The sequence below is a fragment of the Australozyma saopauloensis genome, chromosome 1, assembly GCF_035610405.1.
Source record: "Australozyma saopauloensis chromosome 1, complete sequence".
NCBI lineage: Eukaryota > Fungi > Ascomycota > Pichiomycetes > Serinales > Metschnikowiaceae > Australozyma > Australozyma saopauloensis.
The window spans coordinates 96,477-116,075 of record NC_086131.1 but is presented as its reverse complement, the minus strand read 5'-3'; the positions used below and the strand labels follow the sequence as shown (position 1 = coordinate 116,075).

Genomic DNA, 19,599 nt, shown 5'->3' with positions numbered 1-19,599 from the left:
ACCTCTTGTCCTGAGACTACATTCAATATTCGTGAAGTACATGTTCCAATGTGTCTTGTATCTAACTGAAAAAAACCTACTTCAAACCGTAATTCTTTTACATTGGAAACACTATCATTTTGCTGTTTTAGTGTTATCCAACTTGGCCCAAGTATCGTTCTTGCCCAGCCTGCGATGGATACACCAGCTCATAGACACAAGAGAGAACAAAAAGAAGTACTCTATATTTGTAAAATTTCAGTCTAGATAAACACACATTACTCCTTTGCACACAATACTTCTTTGTTTTCAACACACTCTTCCATATAGCCTTTTGCAATCTCTACACGTGATCTAATCACCTGCAGACACAATGTCCAACCTCAATACTCTCTAATCCGAAGTCTAACCTACTCTAACTCCATCGCCATGAAGCTTGCGTCCCTTTGCTCGCTTGTTTTAGCAAGTGCCCTGGCTGTGTGTGCCAGCAATGTTGCTGTGTACGAGTTTTCGGGCGAAAGAATCATCGAAAAGAAGGATGTGCAGAAAGTCTCCGTCAATACTGCCCTTTTATACTTGGCCGACAAATTCGGCCTTGACGAGAACTACAGTCTCGGTGGAAAAGACGAGACTCTTGAGTTTATTGACTCTGTTCATCGTTTAGATGCAGATGAGGAGAAGCCTTCCCTTTTGGTTATCTTAAAGGGTGTTGACTCTCCATCCAACTTAATCAAGGACCATGAGGCTTCGTTTGAGGTCCGTGTGGACAAGAGAAAATCTGTTAAGCACTTGACCAAGGCTCTTTTCAAAGACTTTCCAAAGCAATACGCCAGATTGGTCAATGCATCCCACGTTGCTCACTTGACTGAGGAGATTAAGTACGTCTCTGGCTCCGGCTCCGCAGAATTGACCCACGATTTTAAACTCTTCCACCGTGAATTGCCACAAAAATGGTCTAACATCGTTGAATCCTTCAACTCAAAGCAGAATGTTATGGAGAACTTGGACTCCAGCTTGCAACTCGTCAACGACAAACTTTACATCAGCGAGCTCATGCAATTGATCAAGTTCTCTTCCAAGCAACACAATGATGCCTCGGTTGAAACTGACGATGCTGACGCACCAGCTTTTGTTGTTGCTAACCTAGATTCGCTCTTCTCCCTTGGCTCCAAATTGGGATATGACGCCAGAACTTACAAGGTTGCCAAGGCAGCTTTGGTTGATTGCATTACAGCTTTGCAGAGCTCATTTGATGTAACTATTGTTGCACTTGGACCAGAGCACAAACATGCATGCAACAAGGGCCATATGTCCAAGCGTAGTCAGGAGCTTAGCGAGTTGTTCTCCAACTTTGCTAAAAGAGAGACGTCATCTTCTGGAGCTTGCTTTGCTGATGAAAATGAATGTGGAGCTTCCACGCACAACTGTAACAGCCATGGTAAGTGCTCTAAGGTTGGCGCCAAGTGTTGGCAATGTGTATGCTCTCCAACCTTTGACAAGAAGACTTCCAAGACCACAAAGTGGACCGGTTACGACTGTGCAAAGAAGGACATTGCTGCCCAAGCTCAGCTTTTGTTGTGGACCTCCATTGCCTTGTTGGTCACCTTAGTTGGTGGTATCAAGCTTCTTTTCAATATTGGCAACGACTCCTTGCCCGGTGTTTTGGAGGCTGCTACTCTCAAGAAGGCCTCTTAAGGGGCCTGATATCAGAGTCATCGTCTATTTGGACGTCATGCATGTAATGCTTAGTCTGGCAAAGACTGTAAGGAGATAGAATAGTGATACGTAGTATTTGATACACAATCCGTATTGTAAGAGTATCCGAGATTTTCCACAATTAGTTCCAACTGGCTAATTTCATATCAGGCTTGTTCTTCAGTCACTCATTTTATCAACATTGATATATTTATACCTTTTCATGGTCCAGGGAGTGAAGTGTAGTGTCTTCTTATCAAAACCCAGGGTCCAACAAAAGCCTTCACCGAAGATGAACCAAAAAATGTAAAGAGTTTGAATTAAAATAAAATGAAGGCAGAAATGAATCGTTAAACACTTTAAGACTCAGATCCTCATGTGCCTATTTTTCATCTATTTGGTGCATTTTTAGTTCCACTAATTAAACTCTTACAGACCACACCATCTAATGATAGGACTACCAGATGAAACGGACTCACAAAAAGACACTTCAATAACATTTTCGAAACTCATCAATTGCGTAAGGATCTACAATATCCCCGTTTTGAACTTTGCGATCATCTTGACGCTAGTGGCGTTTCTCCTCAAACTCACTACAAAGTACAAGGAGTTGTACATGAAAAGCTCCCTCATTACCATCATTGTAACAAATTTGGTTCTTTATGGAATTTCGGAGTCTTTGGCACAAACGATCCTCTCCTTCAAACCGGAATCTCCTCAATTCTCTATCTATGTGAATTCTTATATCTACCCCAGATTACGACCATCAGATGTAGAGAACAACACCCTGGTACAAACAACTTCAGGACCAATAGAATTGAGAGATGAGACAGAAATTAGTGAGGATGATCTTGATAGATTCCTCGATTACTTAGGAGGACCTGGCTCTGGTAGCGAGGCACCATTTCTTGTGGATTCGAGCACTGATACACCAGCAATATACAACTCAATGTCCACTATTGAGCCGACATACTTCAATTTTTATCGCTTGAGTGGTTTTATGTGCTGGGGCTTTATTATGGCGTTTGTCCAATGCTGGTGGTACAAGTTTCTTCAGATATACTCGAAGCACCCACAATTTGTAGAAGTGCTTCGAAAAGTTATGTCCGACCAGTTTTGTTTCTCACCGATTTCTCTCTTTTGCTTTTTTACTTACGGAACTATAGTATTGGAAAATGGCACATGGGAGGATGCGAAAGCGAAGCTCCTGAAACTTTACCTTCAGACTCTAGTCATCAATTACTCTGTTTGGTTCCCCGTTCAATTCATCAACTTTTTGCTCATTCCTAGAGACTTTCAAGTGCCTTTCCTGTCCTCGGTGTCCGTATTGTGGAACTGTTTCTTGTCCATGAGAAATTCTTCAGCGTAGGTCCAAAATTCAGATTTTATAGATTAAAATACATTTCCTGGGTTTACTTTGTTTAAATATGTCTCTCTTTCGAGATATTTGGGCTTTAAAAGGTATCTTTTAGAAATTCCCGTACCAGAAGTGGTTACAACAGTTATGTATGGGCCAGAATATGAAATGATCAGAGAGCAATTTTTCTGTTATTTTGCGAAAACTCAGGTTCGTGATCCACAAGGAATTAACAAAGTGGGATCAAATATACATGCCTGATGTTACCGCCGAGTTTATCTTGCGAACAGTCAGACTAAGAGTCTTCAAGAATTTCTGTTTTGATTGTTCTCCAACGAGAAACGATGCGCTTTTTTCAGCAGCCTCCATTAGCGCATCTGCGTCGATTTTCTCGAACCCAGGTTGACCCTCAGAGTTCAACACAAGAGCGCCAATGTTAGCGGGATCAACATTGAGTTTCATCAATTCAGACAACAAAGATGCGCAAATTCCTGTGATGAAATGCGGTGGTTGAAGTATGGGAACATCCGTGAACATCCGGGAAGACAAATCTAGACGACAAATAGAAATATTATTGTTGATCTGACACGGAGATAAAATCAACCATTGAGTCAGTTGTTTTGAGAGCAATGCAATTTGCTTTGCAACATATCGTTCAGCAATGCTATTGGCAAAATGTGGAACAACCATCGCTAAGGCTTCTTGCTCATCAATCTTGTAGAGGGGTATCTCAATATTGGGATATTTTCTGATAAGAGCTTGTGTATCAACAGCATTATACAATTGCTCATCCTCATCGAAATCATTCTGTGGCAGCAAAAATTCTTGGCTGTTTTGGAACTCTGGATAACTCACTGAGATGGATCCAACCGTTGATTTGGATGCTTGTTGCACAAAAGAAGACATTGTTGATGGAACCACCACCACAATACGAGTTTCTATCTCTGACTCAAGATGACATTTGACAGTAGGTATCAATGGGCGCTTTGTGCATTCATCTTCGTCATCTAGTATGTGGCGAGCGCCTTGTCCTTGGTCCCACTGTTTAATCTGATGTTAGTGGATAGATCTTGGATGCAGAGAGTTGGAGATGGCTATTCAATTGCAAAATTTTTCACAACAAGCCTCGTCTTTGTCTTGATACGTACAAGCATGGTAAACTGGGTTAGTTTCTAATAGTGTGGAGTGAGACAATGAGATCCTGATCTGATAAGAAGATCGAAAATATCAAAACATAAAAAGTCCAATTTCAAACATCTCGAATCTGCTTACAAGTTGGCGGTTGCAAAAAAATACTATTCATTTCTGAACAGGTCTAGTGGAGTAATTCAATGCAACAAGGCCAATTTATGAGCGTTCAAACACTTCGTACGTACAGATGATAGGGAACCTTATCAGAAAGGCATTAAGTATTAATACTGGTCAAATATTCTTAAACACACTCTATCTTTGATAATCAAGATGATCTCAGAATGCCTGTACTATGTGCTTCGAGAGAGAGATTTCCACGAAAGACGAAGTCACATATATCGATGCCTAAACCATAAAATTAACGAATCTCTCAAAATTGGAACAAAGTAAATTTCCCACTACTCAAAATACTCCTTCTAGCTTGGGCGTTGTGTATACCCCAGATCGTTCGCAGTATGGCCTGACGATATCTGTATCTTCCTGCTCAGTTTTATACGAAGCAACAGAGCAAAATCTCTGCCACGTACCTGACTACAGTGTATCACCTCCTCATAGCTACTATGTTCCGCCTTATCTCTCGTTGTAGTAGAAGAGCCTACCACTCTACGTCTCACCCAGCTTCAAACATTATTGTAAACAAAAGAACTCCGCAGGGTGTTCTCTTTAGCAAGGCTTTGGATTACGTTCCAAAGTATGGGTTTTCGAAAAACTCCATCAATGCAGCTGTAGCCGATTTAGGCTATTCTGACTCAATCCAGAGTGCTGTCTCTGCTCTGTCCCAGCACTCTCCCGAGTACGGATTGGTACTTTTTTGGCTTCAGTCTCAGAGACAAAAACTCTACGATCATGCTTTGAACGAAAATGCCGACTTCCATAGTATTGGAGATGAGTACAGTCGTGCGGCATACTTGATCAAAGAGCGTTTGGGCTACAACGAGCCAATCATTGACCATCTCTCCGAGGCGCTTTCCAGACTCATTTTACCATACAATTGGCAACTGTCTTTAGAGGAACTACATAATTTGTCGGATGACATTGCTTTCTACGCTGGCGACGAGTCAAACGATAGTGCATGGTACGCCAAGAGATTTCTTTTATCTACTATATATGTCAAATCGGAGTTGTTCATGCTTCAAGACTCCAGTGCAGGCTTTGAACGGACACACGCTTATGTTGATGAGAGCGTCGCAGCCATGAAGTCCATGGGATACTCATACAGCTCTGTTGAGCAGTGGGCCATGTTTAACGCCATCTCTATAGTCAACTTGATTAAGAGCCAGTTGACTCGTGGATAGTCCATACCATACATAACATAGAGGGCAAGCTCAATATAGAATTCGGGCTAGTTTTGATGTAAGATGGCGTGCCATAGGTAGTTCTCAAAAGCCAAGGACCAAGGTGGGTACTATACGGCTATGAGATGATATTCAACCTTGCAATTGTGATCTGACCTGTAAGAGCTTTCCGCGGATAGTTTCCATGTCTTTCTGAGTGGTCTCGAGTTTCTCCTCAACTCTTTTGATCTCGCCCTGAATGAACTCCATACGCTTGCTGACATTCATCTTGGCTTCGCTATAATCCTGCGGCATCAAGACAGGCCCTGTCATTTTGTAGATTTTTGCTGTTTCGTCTAATCCCTCTAACTCTTCGTGAACAATCTTGTTCTCCTGATACTGAGTTTCGAGCTTGGATCTAGCTTCAACAAACTCAGACAATGATGATTGGGACTTGGAGTACGCCAACAGAAGCTCTTCGAATTGTTGTTTGATGTCGGCCATTGTTGGTGGGTATTCTGTGTTTGTTAAGATAATGGGTGATGTTCCACACAGGATCTGCTGTGGTTAAGATGTTTAAAAGAGAGAGATCACCGAGAAAGCTCGCAAAAAAAAAAAGAGAATACTCGGGCTTAATCATTGACGACGCTCATATTGTCTTCAGAATTTTCGACATCAAATTCTTTGTCAACATCTTCGCAGTCACTCACGAATACATCGATCACCGGCACTCTATTAACGTATGGGTAGCCGTATCTATGGCCCATTGGTAAGTGATTGTCATCATCTGAAGAATAAAATGCGTCATCAAATTCATCGCTCTCGTTCTCTTCATCTTCGTCTTCATCTTCATCTTCATTATCTTCGCCTCCGTCTTCGTCTTCGTCTTCTTCTTCATCAATACTCTCATCGAGGTCCTCATTTGGATCATCAGTACCCTTACTGTAATTTCCATCTACAACGTCTACAAAATCACTCTGCTCTTGTGTCGGATCATCATAATTTTCAAGCAGCTCTGCATCCTCCTCAATTGCATTTTCACTACCACTCCCATCGAATCCCCCCTCAAGGTTCCCTAAGAGATTGAAGTTGGTACTGGCAGAAGGTTTTCGAGGCAGCGGAAGTAGAGGTTGCTGGCTAAATGATGTGCCTAGTGACTCTTTGAGTTTACTATCATATGAAGTGTATCTGCGTTGTCTTGTGTGTTCTGTCTGTTCTGTCTGCGACGACGAAGACGGATTGCTGTGTGATTTACTCCGCTTCTTGCTCAGAAACGAGACTTTGCGTTCGGTTTTATGATTAGATAGATTCAGATGACAGATGTGTCCCGAGTACAATTCCGGTTTAAATTTCAAGCCTTGGTATTCGTCAAGAGTTACGACAAATTGCGTGTCTTGTCTTCCAAGGAAATTGAGACCCTTATAGACGTAAAACTTCTCTTGCTTAAGGAAAATTGGAGAGAGGAACACTTCACGGGCATTACCGGAGTAATTCGCAAAGTCTGATTCTGGATAATGACTACGTGATTGACTCACGACAGTATCGGATTCTTTATCGGGGTACGAACTCATGGTGAAAACAATTGAAGTAACACAGTTGATATGACGAAATCTTTTTAGTTCGAGTAGTTGTCTATCTGAATCTTTGCTCGGGAATTAGGGGACCTGATGGAATCTAGCAGTTTATTTTGATGTCTTTGATGTATTTGATCTGTTGCGTAGGTGCATCTACTGCGGAGATTAGATATTACCTCTTATCAGAATTAGATAAGCTCCAAACTAATTTATGAGAATATTTTATCGTTCAGAATTAGTCTGAAATTTTTCCGTAGATTTGATAGAATATAAGGATATTCAGATTAAAATTAGTAATATGTTCCGTTGCTTCTATTCTTCTTCTTTCAACCTAGTGACTTGTAAACACCAAAATTACCAGACCTGTGGAAATATTCTAGGTATAACTCTGGCGAGCTGAGATTTTTCTCTTATCTTAGTTCTTTTATTGATATGTTGATTCCGAAAAGAAGGTCTTCTCAATCTCGACTCTACTACCTCTTAATGAACTATAGCTTATAGAAAGTCAAGTCATGGCATCAAGACATTACCAAACAGACTCATGCAAATTCTACATGTCCTTGATCAAATGCACGAGGGCAAGATCTTCAGTCTTTCCAATAAATACCCATTCTTGTCATTACACACATTAATACTATATACGATGCGGCTGCGCAAACAAACAAAGATCAAAATTGTCATATCGTTTGCTCGCTCTGTGTGCTGCTCAAGCCCCCTACCCTACTGATGACGTACATGAAGCCCTCAGTCAGGTTATGCAAATTTTTGGAGAACTTCTCCTTAGTCCAGTTTTCAATTCGCTTCTTGAATCCAAAAAATTTAGACAGAAAGCGCACGTTGCATTCAAGCCTGGTCATATTTCCTTTGCAGCTATACTTCAAAAACTCTTCCACCTTTACAAATCTATGATGATCAACGTTGGCGCTATAGGCACTGACTTCCTGTCGCTTTGGATCAATGACAGATTTTTCAATCACCCATGATTGGACACTTGAACCTAAATATGGCATGATAAACTCAGGCAACAGCCCTGTTTTCACGACTAGTCTGGTAGTATGAAGTCTTCCTTCATCATCGACAAAAGAGTCTAATGTGTCGGAACTGAGCACATGTTTGGCATAGGGATTTGGATAGCGATTAAGGTATGCGACCGAGGTAGTGTAGAAGTCGTAGTTGTATGTAAAGTTAGTCTTTAATAGCTGAACCATCGGTACGGACGAAACGATACAGAGATTATTCAGATAATGGTAAGCAAGCAGGTCACGTGGGTTTTGAGCAACACCTAAAACTTGGATCGAACCAAAAAATGTGTAAAGGTTACGCTTGCCGTTGAATTTATCGATCGTAGCATGGTTTTTTTTTCTATTTTTAAAGAAACTGAAGAGTTTTGTACCTGTCAAATTTATGACAGATATACTTTGGTGAGACATGTTGGACCATTTGGCAGTCACAAAAGCTGCGAAGAGCGTAGACTCCATTATCCTTAAAAGCACGGCCAAAAATGCAGAATAGAGCTTAATAGGTAAACATCATGCCAGATTCTTTCCACTGAATCGTTGTCGTGTAAATAAATTATTCCACAAATTTCCTCCATGTTTCATATTGATCTTTTCCAGAGCTGTAAATAGTGACACTCTCTTGCTTTCATCAAAAAAAGCGCGATCAGAAGATCATTTCCTGCCCGAATTCTAAACAATTTAGCCAGGCTTGGAATATGTCTTCACCCCTCATCACGTCATGTCAAATACGGCAAACGGCTCGACCTAAATTCTGGCCCCAGATGACGGTGGCTTTACCCCGGCTTCCCTCCGCCCTCATTATTCTTCGGTGACTGTAGAATTACTTAAAGTTTGACGATGGCCTGTGTCCTGCATCCAGCGCTGTCACATCGGTTCCACCTACCCCAAATCCAGCCAATTATAGTTGAAATCAAATCTTAGCAAACGGCGATGCGAACAGGACCATAAAAGAAAAGTGAGGTCATGAGCTTAATCATATCATTTTTAAATGGTAATTGATTTACTTGGCTCAAACCGACGTAGCCGAAACTCTAGCAGAACGCAAGTCTGCAGGACTCAACGGTGCGATGTCCCTTTTTCAATGTGCCGTGGTCCGCGAAGTGCCGATGTCGCTAATGCCGTACTCGGATACTGCTGAATGGGGGAAAAAACGCCATTCTGCACGCTAATTCTTGACGGCAGCCATCGAATTGAGACGTGAGACTCTTATCAATCGCAGATCAGAAACCGCCTGAAGATGATTATAAGAATGCCAATTCTTGAGCCATGGCTGGGTTTTTCCGAGCTGCAGGTCCATTATTCGAGAAGCCGGCTATGAGGGATGACCTTCAGACTTAAACGGGGAAGTTCCGTTTTTAAATCGGAAAGCAGAAGTCTATTTTATGTATATTTTTGAAGAAGTTGAACTGAGTTTCACAAATAAGAGCCCGCAATAATTGACTATCAGTTTCGCTATCCTCGAACATTCCAGCCATTATACTGTCTACAGGTTCTTCTCTACATTGTCTTCCATTCTGAGCTACCACCATGGAACAATAGCTTAATAGTTCCATCGAACATCAGATAGACCCATCGATAACGTAAAGAAGATAACTCAAACTGATGTGATTGGTTCCATTGCTTGTTGGGTGCATGGGTCATTATACTTTTGAACATAGGCACGTCGTGGTCTGGTTACGAAAAATCGTAGAACCTTAGATAAGCCAATAAGCTATTAATGGTCCAATGTAATGTCGCAAAAAGACGCTTGCGAGGGGTCCATATGCATACGAGCTTCGAAAATAAGCTTGCCAAAAACTGATCAATGTTTTATTTTCTGTTTACTCCGGGACATTGGGCATTCAAATGCCTCGAAATTTGAATTTTTCGTCACGAACTCTTCCAGTGACCATGTCTGATCTGATGTCCCTCATAATGCGTCTGCAGTTTCTTTTTCTTGTCTTCGCTGTTGCAAAATGCAGCCCTGCAGACCCAGATGCAGGCTTTGGCGCCGACAATATTGCATATCCTGCGCGGCATTTGCAGCCATCAGTTACGGCAATTGGTAATGCCTCGTGCAGATGCAGATGCTCATCACCCTATTCTTGCGTGGACAAATGATTCGGTGTGAACAGCCCAATTATGCCGGGTGTAGTGGTAATTGTTGCCGTCCTTTGCAGCTCGCCTTTGGGCGCTGACCCCTGCCTCCCCATCTCTATCAAGTGTACTTAATGCCTCAAGTCTGCTGTGGTACTTTTTCTTGAGACATCCAATTTATTGTACTTTTATATCATTTTCTTCTTACAGACAATTATCAATTTCTGAAACATTGATCAATCGTCTTTTCATTCTTTGCACCCTGTCCATACATCTCTTGCATATTCTTTAGGCACTAGCACCCGGATTATTCTGTGTTGCCTATACTTCCACATTCCAACTCATCTGCAAATAGAACAGAAACACTTCATCCTTTGCTAATATGGGTAAAAGAGAAGGTTACGAATCCAGCTCCGATCTTGAGCCGGTTGTATCCGAGCTCAAGGTCATGAGCTCAGACAATGAACATACAAAGGTAGGCTTTTGGGAGTCTTTCCAGAGAAAAGAAGAGGCCGAAATCCCTAGAAAAGACTTGAAAATGTCTCATTTGGCTGTTATTGCCCTTAGCAGTGGTCTTGGTACTGGTCTTTTGGTCGGTTCGGCTGCTAAATTGAGAATGGGTGGTCCTCTAGCTGTTCTCATCGCCTATGCCATTGTAGGTGCTATGTGTATATGTACCATGAACTCTGTTGGTGAGTTATCTGTCGCTTACACCAATTTGGAGGGTGGTTTCAATGACTGGTACACCAAGTTCTTAGATGATTCCATCGCCTTCGCTCTTGGGTGGAACTACTGGCTCCAGTGGACCACCACCATTTCCTTGGAATTGGTCACGGCTGCGATGACGATCAAATTCTGGAACACCTCAATCGATTCCGATGTCTTTGTCGCAATTTTCCTTATTGTCATTGTTGCCATTAATTTCTTCGGTGTGAAAGGTTACGCTCAAGCTGAGTTCTTCATGAACACTCTTAAATTGGTTATGTTAACGGGATTCATCATCATGGGTCTTTGTGTTGATTTGGGTGCCAGTCAATCTGGATTCATTGGTGGTATGTACTGGAGAGACCCCGGTGCTATCACCAACTTCAAGGGTTTGGTAAAAGCCTTCGCCACCGCCTCTTTCTCTATGGGAGGTACTGAATTCTTGGCCTTGTCTGTTAATGAGGTGCGCAATCCTCGCAGAGCATTGCCTCCTGCCATTAGACTTGTCTTTGTCCGTATCATTTTCTTCTACTTGGGCTCTTTGACATTTGTCGGTTTGTTGGTTCCATACAACTCTGACCGTCTTTTGGGTGCCCATTCTTCTGCAAGTGCTGCTTCTCCTTATGTGTTGGCTGCTCAACTCCATGGTGTTAAGGTCGTTCCAAGTATCATTAACGCTGTGATCTTGAATTCCGTTACCTCTGTCGCCACTGCTTCTATGTATTCTTCATCTAGATTGTTGCGTTCTTTGGCTCAACAGGGTTTCGCCCCTAAGTGGTTTGACTACACTGACAAGGCTGGCCGTCCTCTTAGAGCTTGGATGGTCAGTTGTATTGGTTCCTGTTTTGCATTTATCGCCACTTTCAAGCATCAAGACGTTGTCTTCAACTGGTTGTTGTCCATTGTCGCTTTGTCTATTGTCCTTATTTGGCCCGCTCTTTGTTGGTGTCACTTGAGATGGAGAGCTGCTTTGAAGTACAACAACATCCCTCTCGACACATTGGGTTTCGTTTCTTACACCGGTGTCTTCGGATCATGGTATTCTATTATTGTGAACATCTTGATTTTGGTTGGTCAATTCTGGGTTGCTTTGTTCCCTGAGGCTGACGCTGATGTCAACAATTTCTTTCAAAACTACGCTTGTATTCCATTCACCATTGTTTGTTACGTTGGCCACAAATGTTGGACTAGATCATGGAACAAGTACTACCTTCGTGTGGACGAAATTGACATTATGACTGACAGAACAATCTACGACGCTGAAACTATTATCTTGGACAAACAAGAAAAAACTCAAAAGGTCAAGTCCGCCAAATGGTGGGCCAAGCCATGGGTCTGGTTTTTCAACTAGAGGTGTGTACGAATATGTAAAATACGATAACGAATATAGAAAACTATGCAATTTTTGTAGTCTAAAGCTTTTGGGCTTGATATTACAGCAAAGGGATGACCAATCAATTGAGTCCATCCATGCTCGTCACTTGAAAGAATCAAATATCGAATTAGAGATAATATTTTCTGCTCATACATGTGTATGGGCAACGTAGTTTAGTTCACCAGAAAGTCAAGGGAGTCCAGGTGCAATGCTTGCTAAGTATACTAAGCTTTGTCATTCTCATATTATTGGGGCTATCTCTTCAAACTTAGATGTTTGTGCCAAGTCAAACCAAGAATATCAAAAACGAGGGCTTCTTGGGTGCTACTTGCAACTGCAAAAACAAATCTCAAACTAGACACGCGGCCTCCAATTCCAAGATTTATTACTCTGAGATCTCGATATCATTACTGTCTGAGGTATGTTTAGGAAACGCGCTTCCGATAACATTTGCAACGATTTTACGTGTTTCTGTAATGTACTCTACAAAGTATTCTCAGTTCATACATTTGGCCAAAGAAGTAGCCGTCCCAGCTCAGTCTATTCGAAACAAAAATGAAGCAAGACAGCAATCAAACATCGATTCTCATTATAGTGGAATATAATATCCGAATCGAGAAGCATCCCGGTTTTCTATAGATCATGAAATGAATAAGTTCAATAAATAAACACGCTTCTTGAGACGAGTCTTGGCTCAAAAAAATTTCCGAGGTCTCATCACCTCCGGTCAGACTTATTTTTTCGATATCTATTATCTATCACAAACGCATATCAGAGATAAACAAAAGAAGAACCGACATCGGAGAATATTTAGCCCCACATTTTGACGTGACTGTACCTGGACCAAATTCTTGTCAGAATCCAAGAGCGATATCGGCTATGCTGGCGCCACGATTCAATTTTTTTTTTTTACCTCTAAAAGCTAAGGAAGCATGGCTATTTGTAGTCATTTGATTTGACAAGATTTTTCCTTCCACCACACTTTCATTTCGATATCTGCCGCCATAATATTTGCTTTGATAAACTTGCAACGATCATTTCCTGCGTATAATACCTCCCGATATCTGCGCGTTCTACGGAGATCCTTGCAGATGAGATGTACTGCGGACATATCGCCAGTCATCCTCCCCCCTCAATATTTATAGCTGCGTGGCAGCCTTCATTTTCGAACAGCACTACTATTTTTACATTTCTTGAAGCCTTGGGTCATTAAAGTCTCACTCGCACTAAATCTTTTTTCACCTACACCCAGATATACCCAACTACAATCACATACAATGTCCACAAAATTGTCGCTGCACGAAATAATTCCACACAAAACGGATGTGGGCGCTCTTGCGAATAGAATTAACTTGGACACTAGAGCTCTTCACAACAAAATCGATAAATGGGTTACCTTGAGATTTGCTCTTGCCCTCAGGGACTACAGGATCTACCGCCAAGGATTGCAAAGTTTCTACCATGTCTTCGCCACCGTCGAACGTAATTTATATGAGCAACTTGATTCCGATGGAGAGTGGAAGGATCTTTTGGCAAAGGTTTGGAAGCCGGAGATGGCTAGAAGAGAGCGCGCGGAGCAGGACTTATTATTCTACTATGATGATGATAAGAATAAGTTCTTGACACCAATGATGCCTGCTCAAATTGAATTCGTCAACCACATTAATGAAGCTATCAAGGAGAAACCTTATATTCTTTTTGCGTACTTGCATGTGATGTACTTGGCTCTCTTCGCAGGCGGAAGGGTCATGAGATCATCTCTCGGACGTGCTACTGGTCTCTTCCCGCAAAAAGATGGTCTCAAGCATGAGGAGGTTATCAAAATGGGCACCAATTTTTTTCACTTTGAGGTTCCAGACGAGGAAACCTTCCGTCTTTTATACAAGCGTGACTATGAGCTTATGACTAGGAACAACTTGACTGAGACTCAAAAGCAGGAAATCATAGAGGAATCAAAGTACATTTTCGAGCAAAACGCTAGATGCATGACTGAACTTGAAACCCACAATATGGCAAGAATCAAGAGCAAATGGGCTTATATCCTCGTTAGACAGGGATACAACGTTGTCTTGATTTTGTTGGCCCTCTTGGCCATCTTTTTAATGAGAAAAGTATTCACGGGTTTGTTTTAATTGCTATTGGCAAGGAGATATTTTGGGCATCATCGCAGTGTATCTTAATGTGTAATCTAGTTTAATCGATACATTCAGTAAATTTCATGCCCAAAACAATAAGTCCGTAAATACAGTGATCCTAAAGGCTTTTTAATTGATTATCGTATACACATTACTACTCCATATCTTCATCTTCACTTCTGACCATATCGGGGTCAAGTTCATTTGTCACTCCTTGAGGATGGTCTTTGACCCAAGTTTCCACCCATGCCGAGATTCTATCGACATTGTCCTCCAATTCTTCAACACTGTTAGAGGTCAAGGTAATGACAATTTCTGGAACATATCCATTGATTGCATCCTGATACACAACCTCCATTATCTCGCAGTCCAAGTTTTCTTGAATTTTATTATCCTTGTAGCCACGCTTCTTTAATCGGTCAAACAATGCAGAATTATCTGTTCTCAAGACTACAACCAAGTCAATGAGTCTTTCAGGGAAGATATCGCAACAATGCCAATCTACAACAGCACCACCTTCTCGTAAATCTGGCTCAAGAGAGTCTAAGAGCTTATCTTCGTCCACAATGTGAGAATCAAACTCCTCATCGTAGCTCAGAAAACATTTCCGTTCCTTTGCTAAGGCACTAATGTTGTAGTGTTTGTATCCTTCGCCAAGCAGGGATACCAAACTTTCAGCATGAGAGGTTTTGCCGCAGCCGGGAGTACCTGTTATTATAATATTGGGCTGGAATCTGGTCTCTTTCATAGTCAGTTCTGTTTAAATACTCTTGTAAACGATTCTAGAAAAGTAGAGATGCGATATCAAGTATACGCTGCTATGTGTAAACTTCATACCAGAGGTATAGATTTAGACTTTTTTGAAATAGGTATTTATACATGAACAAAATAAGCTATCTCGAGCAATATTCAAAGCATGTTGTTGTTGAACAAGTTGTTAGAATTTCTTTTTCACTATTCGTATATGTCTCACGCCTCACGTCATAGTTTCTAGCATTGACTACATAAGAGAATGTTTGAGTTCTTGGCTGCAGTACCATGCATGTATAGTTTTGACAGATATGCAGCAAGATAGGGGATGGGGACCCAAAAGCGCCCAAAACTTAATCCGGCGCAGATACCATTGGCCGAAGTCGTCTGATTAACTCTGGCGCTGCTTCATTTGGAAGTTTTTCCGGCGGCTAAATTAACGGATCATTTCACACCATGCAAGATTCTCCGGGTAAACCCCTATTATCTACAATGCAATTGCAAATATCGATAGTGTATTATGGCCGGTAGATGGCCGATGGTATTCATTAATTGAAAATAAGATGATCAGAGAGAACTGAAAATGTGCGCCAGGTGGCTTGAAAGTAGTAAACCGGGAGAAACTTTCACCATGGCAATGATGTGATGTCAAAATAATTAAAAGTTAAAAACCAACGACTGTTGGTAACTGAAAGCAACCGACAATAATAATGAGAAAAAAATTCGGCAAAGATGAGTCAAGCACAGTGTTTCTACCAGATGGAACCTGCTAGACATTCGTGTGTTAAGTGCCCTTGTGATTGAAGCAAAAATTGAAGCAGTCATCACTGTTCATATGGTGGACGACAGTCCTCAGTGTAAGGCGGGAGCGATTCCTCGTTTTCAGCAGCAGTCTTCTCAAATGAAGTGATAGCCACCTCCAAAAATTGTCTGGTGGCTGGAGATAGGTTTGGGTTTCGGAGAGACGTCTCCAAAGCCCGGAGTCTTGAAGCGAGCTGCTCATCGAGGTTGTTAGCGCTCGCCCCGGGATGGTCCCTTCTTGGTGTCGAGGACCCATCTCGGCTGGAATAAATAGAAGAACATTCACTCTCTGAAGGAGAATAGCTGGGTAGTTCTGAATTGTAGCCGCTGCTGTTGGCAGCACTGAGAGATTCATTGGAACCTCTATGGCGGCGGAGAAGGGAAGAGGCAGAGAATTTGGCCATTTTAAATAAAGATGATGATTAAAAAAAAGAAGGTGACAAAAAGTAGTTCCGCGACAGATCCGGATTTGGCTCCGTATTTATGCTCCCCTTTTTATTCGAACACACACGACAAGGTAGCACATGGTTAGGACATTATCGGAACCTGTATACAAACGCCGCATCGGATGCGGAACAGTTGGTTACAATTCTTTGCATGCGCTCCAAAAGTAGCCATAAATGGCAACGACGAGCCAGTGATTACTAACGGTGTGAATATGCATCAACACAGTTTCGCTCATTACAGAGTGGATGTGTTAAAACTTGCTCTTCATCTCCAAACTAGGTAATGTAGTTCAGAGACCCATTTACCACTACTTTATTAGTCAGCGCTGGCGAAACATGGGTTCAGAATTGAGTTAAGTGACGAGACTTTCTGTATTAAGTCCCCCACATACTCAGCCGTCTTCTGTGTTATCTGTTCGTCACCCCTTAGTTCCCTTGTTCGGGCATCACAACACAGTGTGGCACTGAATTGGGCTAACGTTTGCAACCGGGCCAGAGGAGCCACAATGACGGTAATGGTGCTATGGTAATCCGGCAAAATTGATTCGGTGGTAATTTTACACGAGAGCGTAGTACTATTTATTAAAAATTGTGTAACTCATTCAATTTGTCTGCCATTCACTCATGTTAATGTTTTGTAGCCGGTGGTAGAAAGCCCGGATAAACTGCACACACAGCTTTGGAAGAGGCACTGCTTTCTTGGAACATGACAGCCAAGTGATAAGCACTAAGCCTTCTGAACGTGTAACTACAATGTGTAGGGGCTGTGATATCATCTAATGTGCCTTTTTGAATTAGACTCTTCAACTTGGTTATTCACAAAAGACATATCCTCTTTAGTAAGTCACCCCGGGTATTCATCTTGCCCCCTGGTTTGGACTAGTTCGGGCCAATCGGAAGTCGCTGCGGCGCATTGCCTAATTGGGAAGCTTTGCGCTATGTCGCATCGAGCTTCGAAACTAAAATAAACCTTACTGCCGAACAGCCATGTTTTGTTCAACAAAAGCCGGGTATAAGCAAATTTGTTTTTACACTCATGTTCATTAAATTTTGCAAAATACCAGACTGTGCATGAAAGGTCGTCACTCGAATGACGTGGTTGCTTTGGCCAGAACCTTGGTTTTGAATCACTTTTATAGCCTCTCGGACATTGGCCTTTGGGTCGTTTATGGTCCTATTCCACAGCCCGCTTCCACTACCTATTATGGATAGCTGCAACCCGCTTAATCGGCAGTCGTTGGCATTGCACTTTAAGCTCGGCAAAAGGTGAGTTTTGCCATTCGATGGCCGTGGGGGACAATTGTGGGGGTATGTGTTAGACCCGCTTGTTTTCCATTGAGTCTCTTTTTTCGGTTTAAGGGTCTAGAGACCTTTCCATGGCTACCCATGTGATTATGGCTCATCCAAAAACTGGAAAATTATCCATTTAAATCTGTTGAGAGTATTTCAGTGGCAATTAAAGATTTTCTATTTTTGACCTAAATTAAATTGACTCGAATTCTCTCACCATAAACGCACCTTTGGCTGCAAATGGCTATGCGCACGTGACCCAACCTTCCTCAACTTCCATTCTCTCCATACTAGTTAGACGTCATAACTAAAGATGTCTGGAACACTTCCGCCGGGGCTTCTGAGTACCGTCAGCCAAAATGCTATCAATAACAACTCCACGCCGGGTCCGGAGGTATCGCCAATCGAACGTTTTGGCCTTGCTGCTCTACCCGCACTCATACACATTAACAATAACGAAAAGTCGGCGAACGTTTTATGCCAGGATGTTGATCTCATGGGACTAGACCTCAGTCCGGGTGCAGAAAATTTGAAGAACATGGGCTCGCCTTGGCAAGAGACGACGCGGTCGGAGGCTGAACCTTACTTTTCACTTCCAGAGTCTATACTAAAGAAAAACATCATTCCGCAACCAGAGCCATGCGGTAGCAAAATACAGTCATTTCAGGACGAGACACTTTTTTACATTTTCTACTCCAGGCCTAGAGACACGATACAAGAGTATGCTGCTAGAGAGCTAGTGACGAGGAATTGGAGATATCATAGAGATTTACAAGTTTGGCTCACAAAAGACAGTAATGTGGACCCGCAAATTATCTCGCCGGACGTCGAGCGTGGTGTTTATATTTTCTTCGATCCGCACAATTGGGAAAAGATTCGCAAGGAATTTGTTTTGCACTACTCTTCAGTTCAGGCTTGAAGATGTAAAGACATTTACTAAGTCTCTTTCCTGAGTATCATAAAATGTTTGGCTATAATGAACGTCTAAATTAGAAGCTTTGTGTGTGTAAATCTTGTTGTATTCAAGCGGCTGACGGAGGTCCCACCCTACTTGGTCTGTTTCGATAATCGAAAATTATTCATCTTTCTGATACATTACTTTATCAACCTTAATCTCGCCGTTGACCTGGGTATAGATGTAAAGGGTACACAGCGAGCCATGAGTATCCAAGAGGCAGAAAGAGGGTGTGCTGTATTCCTCAAGAGGCTCTAGCTCGCATGGATCCTGCTTGTCTTCTATTTCTTTTTCCTTGTCATCCTCGCTCAGTTTTCTCTCAACTTCATCGGATTCAGACTCTTCCTTGTCGCCTTGATCTTCGCTGCCTCCGCTACTCTTGGCATTGGATGGAGCTAAAGTGGTCTCCTCGTCGTCCTCGTCCTCGTCATCATCCTTCTCCTCAATCTCTGGCCAATCAAATGTGTAAGCCCCAGTGGCACTGCCAGGATTGATAAAGAATTTCCCATCTAGAGTGTATGCTTCAACATGATGAGCACCTCCCCATATCAAGATATCGACATCAATTTCACGAGCAAATGTCAGTAACAGTAATGGATCATGACGTGGTACATCCTGATAGCCTGAAGTAAATCCAATGCGGAAGTTATCTGCTGTTACAACTTTGTAGAACGGTAGTGGATTGGATGACTTGTGGCCCAAGTTCGCAAGCTGCTGACACAAGATATTATAGTTGTCAAATTCTCCACGCACTATGTGAAATGATGGGGATAGGTCATTTAGGAATCGAAGAGTGGATGCAGATTGGGTTATGTTTCCAAGGCAAAGCACCTGGGCAATCTTCGGATTGGATGGCACAGCGGGCGCATTGGGCGACAAGAGCTTGCAAAACTTCGATGGTAGTTCTATCACTCGTTCTGGTATGAAGAAATCTCCGATAGCTAGAGTAAGCATTGTATGTTTATTGTGTGAATCTC

The 19,599-nt window shown here is 42.2% G+C and overlaps 12 protein-coding genes across 12 annotated transcripts; 6 read left to right on the top strand and 6 right to left on the bottom strand.

Annotated features, from left to right (window-relative positions):
* Positions 1-408: 408 nt before the first annotated feature.
* Positions 409-1,674, top strand: PUMCH_000055 (uncharacterized protein; the record flags this gene model as incomplete). The annotated part of the gene is made up of 1 exon (XM_063019155.1): positions 409-1,674. One exon carries the CDS (start codon positions 409-411, stop codon positions 1,672-1,674), a length of 1,266 nt encoding a protein of 421 aa, XP_062875225.1.
* A 448-nt stretch (positions 1,675-2,122) lies between these two features.
* PUMCH_000054 (uncharacterized protein) lies at positions 2,123-3,043 on the top strand (the record flags this gene model as incomplete). Its single annotated transcript, XM_063019154.1, has 1 exon — positions 2,123-3,043. One exon carries the CDS (start codon positions 2,123-2,125, stop codon positions 3,041-3,043), a length of 921 nt encoding a protein of 306 aa, XP_062875224.1.
* A 231-nt stretch (positions 3,044-3,274) lies between these two features.
* On the bottom strand, positions 3,275-3,937 carry PUMCH_000053 (uncharacterized protein; the record flags this gene model as incomplete). The annotated part of the gene is made up of 1 exon (XM_063019153.1): positions 3,275-3,937. One exon carries the CDS (start codon positions 3,935-3,937, stop codon positions 3,275-3,277), a length of 663 nt encoding a protein of 220 aa, XP_062875223.1.
* Positions 3,938-4,782: 845 nt separating this feature from the next.
* PUMCH_000052 (uncharacterized protein) lies at positions 4,783-5,517 on the top strand (the record flags this gene model as incomplete). The annotated part of the gene is made up of 1 exon (XM_063019152.1): positions 4,783-5,517. The coding sequence occupies one exon, from the start codon at positions 4,783-4,785 to the stop codon at positions 5,515-5,517; it is 735 nt and encodes a 244-aa protein (XP_062875222.1).
* Positions 5,518-5,649: 132 nt separating this feature from the next.
* Positions 5,650-6,000, bottom strand: PUMCH_000051 (uncharacterized protein; the record flags this gene model as incomplete). The annotated part of the gene is made up of 1 exon (XM_063019151.1): positions 5,650-6,000. The coding sequence occupies one exon, from the start codon at positions 5,998-6,000 to the stop codon at positions 5,650-5,652; it is 351 nt and encodes a 116-aa protein (XP_062875221.1).
* Positions 6,001-6,128: 128 nt separating this feature from the next.
* PUMCH_000050 (uncharacterized protein) lies at positions 6,129-7,067 on the bottom strand (the record flags this gene model as incomplete). The annotated part of the gene is made up of 1 exon (XM_063019150.1): positions 6,129-7,067. The coding sequence occupies one exon, from the start codon at positions 7,065-7,067 to the stop codon at positions 6,129-6,131; it is 939 nt and encodes a 312-aa protein (XP_062875220.1).
* Positions 7,068-7,747: 680 nt separating this feature from the next.
* PUMCH_000049 (uncharacterized protein) lies at positions 7,748-8,548 on the bottom strand (the record flags this gene model as incomplete). The annotated part of the gene is made up of 1 exon (XM_063019149.1): positions 7,748-8,548. One exon carries the CDS (start codon positions 8,546-8,548, stop codon positions 7,748-7,750), a length of 801 nt encoding a protein of 266 aa, XP_062875219.1.
* A 1,999-nt stretch (positions 8,549-10,547) lies between these two features.
* Positions 10,548-12,221, top strand: PUMCH_000048 (uncharacterized protein; the record flags this gene model as incomplete). Its single annotated transcript, XM_063019148.1, has 1 exon — positions 10,548-12,221. The coding sequence occupies one exon, from the start codon at positions 10,548-10,550 to the stop codon at positions 12,219-12,221; it is 1,674 nt and encodes a 557-aa protein (XP_062875218.1).
* A 1,301-nt stretch (positions 12,222-13,522) lies between these two features.
* PUMCH_000047 (uncharacterized protein) lies at positions 13,523-14,377 on the top strand (the record flags this gene model as incomplete). The annotated part of the gene is made up of 1 exon (XM_063019147.1): positions 13,523-14,377. The coding sequence occupies one exon, from the start codon at positions 13,523-13,525 to the stop codon at positions 14,375-14,377; it is 855 nt and encodes a 284-aa protein (XP_062875217.1).
* A 157-nt stretch (positions 14,378-14,534) lies between these two features.
* Positions 14,535-15,128, bottom strand: PUMCH_000046 (uncharacterized protein; the record flags this gene model as incomplete). Its single annotated transcript, XM_063019146.1, has 1 exon — positions 14,535-15,128. The coding sequence occupies one exon, from the start codon at positions 15,126-15,128 to the stop codon at positions 14,535-14,537; it is 594 nt and encodes a 197-aa protein (XP_062875216.1).
* A 2,852-nt stretch (positions 15,129-17,980) lies between these two features.
* Positions 17,981-18,586, top strand: PUMCH_000045 (uncharacterized protein; the record flags this gene model as incomplete). The annotated part of the gene is made up of 1 exon (XM_063019145.1): positions 17,981-18,586. One exon carries the CDS (start codon positions 17,981-17,983, stop codon positions 18,584-18,586), a length of 606 nt encoding a protein of 201 aa, XP_062875215.1.
* A 156-nt stretch (positions 18,587-18,742) lies between these two features.
* Positions 18,743-19,576, bottom strand: PUMCH_000044 (uncharacterized protein; the record flags this gene model as incomplete). The annotated part of the gene is made up of 1 exon (XM_063019144.1): positions 18,743-19,576. The coding sequence occupies one exon, from the start codon at positions 19,574-19,576 to the stop codon at positions 18,743-18,745; it is 834 nt and encodes a 277-aa protein (XP_062875214.1).
* Between the last annotated feature and the right edge of the window lie 23 nt (positions 19,577-19,599).